The sequence below is a fragment of the Lynx canadensis genome, chromosome D3 (assembly GCF_007474595.2).
Source record: "Lynx canadensis isolate LIC74 chromosome D3, mLynCan4.pri.v2, whole genome shotgun sequence".
NCBI classification, from domain to species: domain Eukaryota; kingdom Metazoa; phylum Chordata; class Mammalia; order Carnivora; family Felidae; genus Lynx; species Lynx canadensis.
Window position 1 is genome coordinate 48,909,113 of NC_044314.2, and position 12,192 is coordinate 48,921,304.

At 35.3% G+C, this 12,192-nt stretch overlaps 1 protein-coding gene across 5 annotated transcripts in view; it reads right to left on the minus strand.

Annotated features, from left to right (window-relative positions):
- The window catches only part of RBBP8 (RB binding protein 8, endonuclease), a 111,727-nt gene that overhangs the window by 46,503 nt on the left and 53,032 nt on the right, over positions 1 to 12,192 (minus strand). For all 5 annotated transcript variants that reach the window (XM_030336781.2, XM_030336779.2, XM_030336774.2 and 2 more), the window contains 2 exons: positions 8,185 to 8,297; positions 554 to 620 (listed from right to left, as the gene is read on the minus strand). In XM_030336781.2, coding sequence (XP_030192641.1) covers positions 554 to 620; positions 8,185 to 8,297 — 180 coding nt within the window. The remainder of the gene's footprint in view (positions 1 to 553; positions 621 to 8,184; positions 8,298 to 12,192) is intronic.

Consider the following 12,192-nt stretch of genomic DNA (forward strand, 5'->3'; position numbering starts at 1 on the left):
TGTGAACTTCAGTTTCCCTCTCTATAAAGCAGAAATAATAAAACTACCTTAAAGAATCATAGTGAGGATTATTAGATATAAAAAACATGAAACACAGAATAAAAATTATTATTTTTATTCTTTAAGAGAAATGGGGGGAGAGGAGCAGAAAAAGGAAGAAGTTCTCCAGGCCTGAGAAATGTGTAAGTGGAAATAATTTATTCAGATTGCTTTTATGAAGCTTTTGGGTCAGGGCTTTGAAAAGGAAACAAATATTTATTTAAAATATAAATATTTCAAATAATTATAAAAATTAAAATGCTTTAAATTAAAACATTCTGATACTTTCTTTATATATACACTAACCTAAGAGATGCATACACTCTTCATATATACTCCCAAAACACAAATGAAAAGTGATTTTCTTCATATTATTGCAGAAAACTTTATAACTTTTTAAAATGAAATCTGCAACTCTTAATGCCTTTACAGTTTGTATAGCTAAGTATAATAAAGGAAGAAAAGTTGAGGGAAAATATTCAATTTGCTGCTGCAATTAAGGAAAAATACTTACTCAATTTTCTGTTGCAGCTGTTCAGAAAGCTTTTTATTTTCTTCCTGGAGAGTATTCTTTTCATTCACTTAAACATAACATGAAAAAGAAGCACACATTATAGCTATATTAACATGTATGTCAGGCTTTTTCAACAGTACTAGTAATTATGGAGAATTAGGATTTCTAATTCCAAGTCATAATGTTAGAGTTAACATTATTGTGCAAGATTATTGTTACTAGGCAGTGATTACTACATCTCATATTGTGCCAGTTCCATGTAACTGATTAACTGATAATTTTATTTTATGCTTGTGGGCAGAAAAGAAAAAGTACTTCATGTACTGGGGAATATAGGTTAATTATTCATACTAAGGTCAAGAGAGCATTCCATCTATTACTCAGTCTTACTAACTTCAAACACCATTTTAGTAAAGGACATTTATCTTGAAATAAATCTGATAACAAAAGTAAACCAACACTGAATAGCAGTGTAATTTTATAGCATAAGCAAATTTTCTTCCTTAGTTAATTATGGTATCAGTAATTTAAATATATCCAATGAAATAGTATTTGTTTCAATCTACCCTGGCTAAGTTTTCTTGTCCATGTTTATTGAATTTAGAAAGCAGAAATTCAATTTTAGACTATAATTTCTATTGTAGTCAGCACAAAATTTTTTATAAACCCTTGTGTGATGTCACTGCTTAAGCGTGTACTGCACTAGGAGGAATATCTAGAAGATCACAGTAAATAGAACTAATCTCTACAAAACAAAGCTAATCATATTCCAAAAATTTGGAGATACGAACAGTAATCTAAACATTAAGTGCAGTCCGATGAGAGACCGGATATTACATAAACATGTTCTATACAACTGAAAGTGAGAAGGGCATTACAGAAGTACAGATAGAGCACTAAAAGAAATTCCAAGGAGAAAAAGGTTACTTTGGGCTCTTGAGTAGATGAGGAAGGGATTCATCAAGGAGAGGACAACTGAGCTGGACAGAGTGTTCTATGCAAAGAATTAATGGAACAAAGTTAGAAAGAATGGGTATAATAAACGGTAGGAAACCTTCAAAAACAGGTTAAGAAATCCGAACTTCATTTAATATTTTTTTGAGTTTATTTATTTATTTTGAGAGAGACAGAGACAGTGTTAGTGGGGAGGGGCAGAGAGAGAGGGAGACAGAGAATTCCAAGCAGTCTCTGCACTGTCAGCGCACAGTCTGATGCGGGGCTTGAACTCACAAAACCATGAGATCATGACCTGAGCTGAAACCAAGAGTTGGACACTTAAACAACTGGGTCACCCAGGCACCCCTGAACTTCATTTTAAAAGATTACCAAGTGTCATTTTTCATACATGAATGATGGGAAGACTGATTTGTTAGTATATACAGCACATACCAAAGCAAGGAAAAAAATGAAGTAAGAAATGAGTATCTGGACTAGAAATAGGAAGTGAGGACAGGTAGAAGAGATTTTACAGAGGCAGAATCAGTAGTTATTTGACAACTCATCCTCTGTATGGTGAGAGTAGACAAAGATGGCCTTAAATTTCTAATTAAGATGGTTTACCTGACTCTCCCTCTCCAAATCCCAATGAAATGACAAAACAACTCTAAAAATAAGTCAACTCCAATACTGAAAAGCCAGAATGGGTGTCACTAGCAGATCAGAACTTTAAAAAAATTCATGAATGATTTAAAAATAGATAGCCTCAGACTGATGGTGAAATCCAACCAAAGAAAGGGCCTTAAAAAAAAAAAGTGAGCTTTTTCAGTAGAACCTCATGTTTATTCCAGTCTAGGCAGCAAGGCCCAGAAGTTGCTGAATGAGCAAATAAAGGGTAACTGATAGTTGCCCTTAGGCTAAAGGGGGATAGATTTCCACAGCTTTTAACACTGGAGAGTCCATTGTCTCCTAAGACAAGGAGATCAGGGCAATGCTCTCAATTAACTTTTGGTAATCAGGAGAGAGAAGTACTCCCATACCTAGAAGACCAACTATTCGCATACCCCACAGAAAACCTCTCCAGTCTTGTTTCCTTCTCTCCCACTCTCTGCCATTGGAGTAGGGCTCCTGTAAATCAGAATCTGCATTTACTGTTAGCAAAGTAGGGATTCTTCCTCAAGCCAAGGAAATGAGACTGCATTTAACAAAATCACCAATTTAGAGACATCTATAATTATAGACAATCAAGAGTAAACAAACACATAAAAAAACTAACACAAAACAAAACAAAAAATCCAAAATTTTAAAAGAATTAAAAACCAGTCATGGGGCACTGGGATGGCTAAGTAGGTTGAGTGTCCAACTTTAGCTAAGATTGTGATCTGATAGTTTGTGAGTTCTAGCCCTGCATCAGGCTTGCTGCTGTCAGTGTGGAACCCACTTTGGATCCTCTGTCCCCCACTATCCCCCTTTCTCTCAGCCCCTTTCCTGCTCATGCTCTAAAACAAAACAAAACAAAACAAAAAAACAGTAATAAAAATTCTGGATAAGTAGTTTTAATATAAGAAACAAAAGATATCTGATAACATCTTCAGATTTCAAAGGGTGATAGATAAGTTCATTAAAAACAAGCAACAGGCTGCCATGAAAGAAACAAAGGTCATAAAAGTTAAAAGCAAAATAAATGGGATGAAAGTAGAAAAAATGTGACCGAAGACAGAATTAATATCCATCTAAATGATTCTCCCAGAATTCAGCACAAGAGAATAAAATTACAAAATATTAAGAAAAATTAGGCAGCATGGGAAGACCTCAGCATCTTGCTAATCTGAGTTCCAGAAGAAGAAACAGAATGGAAAGGAACAAACATTAGAAATAAACAAACGAACAAACAAAACAGAAAAAAAAACTTGTTGGGGTAAGTGAACACTTTAGGGTGGGTAAGCGAATTAGATATACTGTTAGTGATCTTATCACAAAAACAAATAGATCGGGGCGCCCGGTTGGCTCAGTCCGTTGAACATCCGACTTTGGCTTCAGGTCATGATCTTGTGGTTTGCGGGTTCAAGCCCCGAGTCGGGCTCTGTGCTGACAGCTCAGAGCCTGGAGCCTGCTTCGAGTTCTGTGTCTCCCTCTCTATCTCTGCCCCTCACCCACTCATGCTGTCTGTCTCTCTCTCAAAAATAAATAAACATTAAAAAAACAAACAACTAGATCCTGCACAAAAACATAATTTTTATTAAACGCTGAACTCACAGGAAGAGAAATCCAAGGGACTCCCACATTACCTCCTTAATCATCAACAACAACAAAAAAACAAAACAAAACTGTGAGCTAAAACACAAGCAGTATAGGTAAGCAGATGTTGGTACCAGCACTAGTAGGGGGACTGAAACTGAGATTTCCAGTTTAAGCCCAAACTCCTTTCCTAGCATGGAGCCAAAGTAACCCTCATTTACTTACCACTACAGTCAGCAGAAAGTAACTCATATATGGATTCCCAAGTATTTCAGATAATAGAATTATCTTACATAGTAATGAAATGTTAAAAGATTTAAATGGAATGCCTAAAACTAACACACTAGAAGTGATAACAAAAAATGAGTAGGCAGACAAGACTGAAATAATTTGAGCATCAATGAGAATAGATGAGTAAACTGAATGACACACACTGAATATATAAAATCCTATGTATTTATTTTACTCAAAAAAAAAAAAACCCGAAAAACAAAAAGAGACCCCCCACTCTCATCAAAAATAAAATGAAACATCACACATACATAAACACACACACCCTATTTGTCACCATTGCTGGTAACTATTACACAAGATCTTACTCTGAAAACTGGCAATTAAAGGGAAAAAATTAAAGGGAAAAAATTAAATTAATAAAATTAAAATTAAGACCATGCCTTTCTAGTAGGAACTATATTACATTCCAAGCTAATCAGCAGTCCCAACTGAAAAGGGTGAAATCTTATTTACAGAAAAATGCCAGCTAATGAATGTAGAAAGAATAACAGAAATGAAAATTTGGCATTTTATAATCTCTAATTAAATAACTAATTCAGGCAAGGCTCACCAATAGATGCTAAAACCATTCAAGAAAGACTGAGGAAGAATTGTATTTTTGCAAGACTTCATAGTATCAAACATCCACCCCTCTATTCAGATTATTTGGTGGTACAAGGAGAAAATATAACTCTATAATAAAGAAATGTAGTCATCACCTTAACCCAGTGATCAATCTTAGAATCCCTAAGAGTGGAATAACCTGGCAATATCTTACTCCTGATAAGATGCAATAAATATGAAGTGGACAGTTTTAGCTATGAAGTACTGCTGTCAAAAATGCTTAATATAAACCTAATCAGGCCTTCAGATCCAATATCTACTTTATAGGAAATAAAGGAAAAGACAAAATGTTTTAAAAAAATCCAAGAGGTGACAAAATTTTAAGAAAATGACCCTACTTCAAGAAACTAATGTCATGAAAGAAAAAAATAGGAAAGGGAGCTATTCCAGATTAAATGGAACGTGTATGAGGGTTCTTTAGTATTTTCCCTACCTTTCTGCATTTCTTAAAACATTTCACTTAAAAAAAAAAAAAAAAGTGAGGGCGGTGCCTGGGTGGCTCATTGGGTTAGGTGTCCAACTTTAGCTCAGGTCATGATCTTGCAGTTCGTGAGTTTGAGCCCCACATCAGGCTCTGTGCTGACAGCTCAGATCCAGGAGCCTAGTTTGGATTCTGTGACTTCCTCTCTCTCTATCCCTCCCCTGCTCACACTCTGTCTCTGTCTCTCAAAAAATAAATAAATGTTAAAAAAAAAATTAAAAAAAAAAAAGAAGGGGTACCTGGCTGGCTCAGTTGGTGGAACATGCAACTCCTGATCTTGTGGTCATGAGTTTGAGCACCACATTGGACACAGAGCCTACTTAAAGAAAAAAAGACAACTAGGTAGACTTGAAAAAGAACCATTAAGGATAAAGAAATTGTGGTTTATATACACAATGGAGTACTACGTGGCAATGAGAAAGAATGAAATATGGCCCTTTGTAGCAACATGGATGGAACTGGAGAGTGTGATGCTAAGTGAAATAAGCCATACAGAGAAAGACAGATACCATATGGTTTCACTCTTATGTGGATCCTGAGAAACTTAACAGAAACCCATGGGGGAGGGGAAGGAAAAAAAAAAAAAAGAGGTTAGAGTGGAAGAGAGCCAAAGCATAAGAGATTCTTAAAAACTGAGAACAAACTGAGGGTTGATGGGGGGTGGGAGGGAGGGGAGGATGCGTGATGGGTATTGAGGAGAGCACCTTTTGGGATGAGCACTGGGTGTTGTATGGAAACCAATTTGACAATAAACTTCATATATTGAAAAAAATTTTAAATTTTTTTTTTTTCAACGTTTATTTATTTTTGGGACAGAGAGAGACAGAGCATGAACGGGGGAGGGGCAAAGAGAGAGGGAGACACAGAATCGGAAGCAGGCTCCAGGCCATCATCAGCCCAGAGCCCGACGCGGGGCTCGAACTCATGGACCGTGAGATCGTGACCTGGCTGAAGTCGGACGCTTAACCGACTGCGCCACCCAGGCGCCCCGAAAAAAATTTTAAAAAAATAATTAAAAAAAAGAAAAAAGAAAAAGAACCATTAAATAGAATTTTTAGGAATGAAAAATTTGGTTACTGAAATAAAACAACTCAACACAAGAGAACTACTGAAGTCCTTAGTATAATGAACAAGAGAGCTGAAGAAATCACTCAGAATGTAGCAGAGAGAAATAAGAAGATGAAAAACAGGAAAGGGATATCAAGCAATACAAAGGACAGAATGATGAGGTCTCATCAGAATACCCAAACAGAGAATGGAGAAGACACAATATTTGAAAAGCTATTTCCAGGTATAATTAAAGATGTGGTTCCAAAAGGGTGCCTGGCTGGCTCATTTGGTAGAACATGCAACTCTTGATCTTGGGTCATGAGTTCGAGCTGCACAATGGATGGTAGAGATTACTTCAAAATAAAATCTCAAAAAAAAAAAAAAACAAAAAAAAAACCTGGTTAAAATTATACTAATATTATAGAACACCAAAAAAGAAGGAAAAAAAATCATAGCAGCCAGAGAAAAATGATTGTTACCCTGCAAAATAGGCTTACAAAAGGAAATGTAAAATAAAAACATTTTTGGATAAAACTGAGAATTTAGAACCAGCCAATACCCTCGAAAGGATGTATCTCAGATAGGATAATAATCCCAGAAGGAAATGGAGGTGCAAAAAGCAATAATAAGCAAAGAAACTGATAAACAGGTAGTTGAGTCTTTTAAAACTGTCTTAGTAATTTTTAGAAAAGTTTCTAACTGGGGCACCTGGGTGGCTCAGTCAGTTAAGCATCCAGCTTCAGCTCAGGTCATGACCTCACAGTTCATGGGTTCGAGCCCCACGTCGGGCTCTGTGCTGACAGCTCAGAGCCTGGAGCCCGTTTCAGATTCTGTGTCTCCCTCTTTGTCCCTCCCCCACTCACGCTCTCTCTCAAAAATAAACAAACATTAAAAAAAAAAGTTTCTAACTTATAGGCTAAAAAAAAGGTAATGAATGCTAGGCATAAGCAGCATGTAAGTGGAAAAGGAGGTGAGCAGAGTTAAGGTGTTTTAAGGTCTGTACATTGTTCAGAAGATGGTCAAGACATTAACTTTACATTTTAGGAATGCATGGTAAACTTTCAAGGTTGTGGGTTGCCTGGTTGACTCAGTCAGTAGAGCATATGTCTTTCTCTTGGGGTTCTAAGCTTGAGCCCCATGCTGGGCATAGACAGTACTTAAAAATAAAATAAAAATAAATAGAAATAAAAAAATAAAAAAGAGAGGAGGGGACAAAACAGGGGAAGAGACACAGAAAGATAAACCTGGACCTGGAAAAATACATTATCAGATTGTTAATAATAGTTACCCCCAGGAACAGAATAAAACTATGTTCTTTCTCTTTTTGAAACAATGAGGAAATATTCATTTATTCTTGCTTGAGTAACCAGAGGATAGCAATATAATTAATAGAAAGAAAATAGTCAGAAGATAGAAAAGAAGATAAATTAATTAGATTTTGTGCTCATTGTGAGCTGTTCATTGTGAGCTGTTGACAGAGAATCAAGGTAAAGGTCACTAAGAGAGTATATGAATAGTGAGAAGTGAATAAGGTTAAGAGATAATGGAAGAGAAGACATTTAAGAGAAGGCTAAAAATGTAAGGAAACCCCACATTAAATGTGTAAGGAGACTAAACTGAAAATGATATATTTGTACTAATATGTCATGAAAACCACAGAAAGTGTACACTTTTGCAGAACACTAAATTGTATTTTTGTATTTGACTTTACCAAATAGCCAAATGACATGAAATAAAGATAAAACTAAAGAAGCAAATGTAGACATAAGCAAAGGAAATTTCTTCTTATCTTATTGTTGGTGAGACTTGAGGGCCAATGTGCACAGTATTTATACTACTTTTTGTACTCTATTTCTTACTAAAATAAGTATGAAATTAAATCTACAGAAAGGGAATAAAGGACATTTGCACTTTTGCCTACACGAGGAAAGATGTATGTAAACCATCCATTTGATTGCAACCAATTTAATAATAGGTTTTAACAACCGTACATTATGCTTTAAATACTTAATGAAGAAAGGAAACTCACTAAGCTCTGTGATAAGTTTAAGATTCTGCTGCCGGATATTTTCAAACTCTTGCTGTTTTTTCCGCATATGCTCTTCAGTTACTGCACAGCGATCACATAATCCTGCTCTTAATCTAGGAAACAAAAACAAAATATTTTTAGAGAACTTAAATGTTCTCACCAAAATATATGTAAGATGATGGCTATGTTAATTAACCAGACGATGGGAATTCTTTCACAATGTATATGTTTACCAATTATCATTATGTACACTTTATTTTACAATTTTGTCAATTGTATATCCATAAAGCTGAAATTCAATTTTTTTCAAAAACTAAAATATATTTCCTTATATTTGAACTCCAAGACTTTTATACTTTATAAGATGTAAATAACTGACTTGGCGAATATGGAGAAAATTAATAGTTCAATGATGTATTATACCTTTAACACGCTCTCAAATAGGTTGAAATCATGCCACAACATCACTTTCTACAAGACTGCAATTCCGAGTGGAATTCTGTAAATTCTGCCAATTTTAAACTCTATCCAAAGGAACTTATTTATTGAAGAATCCAACCTTGTTTTAATATATTATAGTCAGAATATGAACTTTAGTCCAGTACCAAGGGGCTGAATTATATCTTAAGCAAGCTTGCCTCTGTATTGCTCGGCATAGGATATGACACATGAGTGATCAACAACTTTTTTAGTTGAATGAATACTAAAGGTCAAAGAGTACAAAGTTAAAAAAAGGTACTCCATACTTTGCTCTTGTCAGCATTTAAAAAAACCCAACGTCAGAAAAATTCACAATTTACTATTATGCAAAAAAAGGTTTTAAAAAAAGTTTTCACTATTTGTCAGTGAAGAAAGGGTGTCCTAATCACAGAAAAGTCTAGTAGACAGCACTGACCTAGAACCAACTTGATATACACTACAGAATTCCCAGAAGCTTAAAAAAAAAAAAAGGGTACCCAGAATAAGTAATTTAACGTATTACAAGAAATCATGGTGCTTGGGTGGCTCAGTCAGTTAAGCATCCAACTCTTGATTTTGGTGCAGGTCACGATCTCACGGTTCGTGGGTTTAAGCCCTGCAATGGATTCTGTGCTGACAGTGCAGAGTCTGCTTAGGTTCCTCTCTTTCCCTCTCTGTGTCCCTCCCCAACTCACACTCTCTCTCAAAATAAATAAACTTAAAAAATATTAAGTATTTCAAGAAATCATCATATCAACATATTCTCTTCTGTATTCTGAGTACTCAAGTGATCCCCCCTTCCATTCCTAGGAGAATATTGGAGATTTACCCTCTAAAGGGTCTAAAACAGACACAGATACAGGTTTGGGAAACACAAGATGTAAGTAAGGGTAGGAGTACAATAGTGAAATAAATGTATATTCATGCCAAATTCTTAGACTTTAGCCTAGGCCCTCATCATCTACTTGGCTTCCAGGACTTTAGTAGCCAGCCCTATTACACATTCCAGAAAGCAGAATAAATAAAGGAGCCTCCTCTAGGAAATCAGACCTAAAGATACCGCCATTTGGGGATTATCAGTGAAAAAGACCAGGCAGATCAACCTGCAGTGAAGCTCAGAGACCACAATTCCACTCACAGCTTCTACTCAACTTTTATCCATTTCTCTTAAATATATCAATAGACATCTCAGAAAAGCTTATAAAGTGAAAGATACTAGAGCAAGACACTAAAAAAAAATATATATACACATATATATACATATACATATATGTATAAATAAATAAATAAATAAATAAATAAATAAATAAATAAATAAATAATGTAGGGAGAAGAAAAAAAACACTACCATCACCAAACTGTAAAGAATACTCTCAGGAGAAATAAAGAAGATACCAAACCATAAATGAAAACAGGATTGCCATAAAAGGAAATATTCTGAGAACAACAACAACAAAAATCTTGGAAATTAAAAATATAACAGCAGGGCAGGGAAACCCCACGTGTCTGAGTCAGTGGAGCACACAACTCTTGATCTCGGGGTTTTGAGTTCAAGCCCCACGTTGGGTATAGAGATTACTCAAAAATAAAATCTTAAAAAAAAAAAAGCCAGCAGGAAAAAACCCAAGCTCAATAGAAGGTAAGAAAATAGAGTTGAGAAAATCTCCTCAAAAAGCGAAGAGCAAATAGAAAAGATTAAAAAACTAGAGAATTATTTTAAAAGGTTTATCCTTTCAATAATAAGAGTTCTAGAAAAAGCAAGTTTTGGGGTGGCAGCAAGGGGCAGAAAAGAAGGAACAAAAAAGACATGAGACCTACAGAAAGCGAAATGGCCTAAATCCAACTATATCAATAATTACATTGTTAATTGATAAAACACTCTGATCTAGAGAGAGATCTTATAACTAACTCTGATCTAAAGGCAGATCTAACTGTCAGGACAAAAAAATTAAGATTCAATATGCTACCTACAATAGACAAATTTTAGATTCCAAGATACGTATAGGCAGAAGGCAAAGAATGGAAAAAGACAGACCATGCAAACAAAAACCAAAATAAAGCTGGAGCATCTATGATAAGATCAGACTATAAAATAGACTGTAAGACAGGAAGTGTTACTAGTACAGTGAATTTTATAATAAAAGGGTCAATTCACTACAAAAATAAAACAATTATATACATATATGCATCTAACACTAGTGACCCAAAATACAGAGAGCAAAAACTGAGAACTGAAGGGAAAAACAAATTCAACAGTAACAGCTATAGACGTCCACTCTCAATAACGGATAGATGAAGTGAGACAAGAAATCAGCATTGATACAGCAGGCCTGAACAAACCAACGACCACCCAGACCTGACTGACCTCTGCATAACATGCCACCAACAACTGCAGAATGCACAGTTGGAACATTTGCCAGGACAGACCTCTTCCTAGGTCACAAAACAAGTCTCAGTAAGTTTAAAAGCACTGAAATCATAAAAAGCATGTTCTCTCACCACAATGGAATCAAATTAGAAATCAAAAACAGAAGGAAATTTGGAAAATCTGTGAATCTTAAGCAATGAACTCCTAAATAAAGAACGAGTTCAAGAAGAATCACAAGGGAAATTATAAAATGGGCCATAGCACATATGTATATAAAAGCAATGTTCAATAAATAAATAGTTACTGAATACTAAACAGTGATTATCAAAATAACCTCAGCAGTAGGGCTAGAGAATAAAATAGAAGAAATCCTCCAGAACATAAGGAAAAAAAAATATGTAACAGAAATCAGAGAAAAGATTATAAAGAATCAGTTTGTGACCAAGAAGTACTCCAGAAATAGAGAACATATAAAAATGGAGAGAGGAAACAGAAAAGAATTGCCAGACCTTAAGAGATACTAGTCTTTAGACTGAGTGTCCAACAGGTTAAAGGAAACACATACAAACACACACACACCCATCACAAAATTTCAGAACAACAATAAAAAGATCTTAAATTCCAGGAAGGAAAAAATATCTATTACCTATAAAGGAATAACATTAGAATGGTATCAGTCTTATCAACATCGGATGCTAACAGATAATGAGAAAATGTCTTTTTTTTTTTTTAATTTTTTTTTTTAAACATTTATTTATTTTTGAGACAGACAGAGAGAGAGCCTGAACAGAGGAGGGTCAGAGAAAGAGGGAGACACAGAATCCGAAACAGGCTCCAGGCTCTGAGCTGTCAGCACAGAGCCCGACGCGGGGTCAAACCCACGGACCGCGAGATCATGACCTGAGCCGAACTCGGACGCTTAACCGACTGAGCCACCCAGGCTCCCCTGAGAAAATGTCTTTAAAATTTGGAGCAAAAACTATTTCGAACCTAGAATTTTATATCCATTCAAAATATCATCTAAATCAACAGTAAAATGACATTTTTAGACATGCAAGGACTCTCTGAAAATTTACTTCCTGTGCACTTGTGGACTAACATGAGTTGAAAGAAATAATGGAATTAATGTAGGGAGATCCAGTGAAGAGAAATTCCAGAATGGCAGCTATAGAAAAACCTAG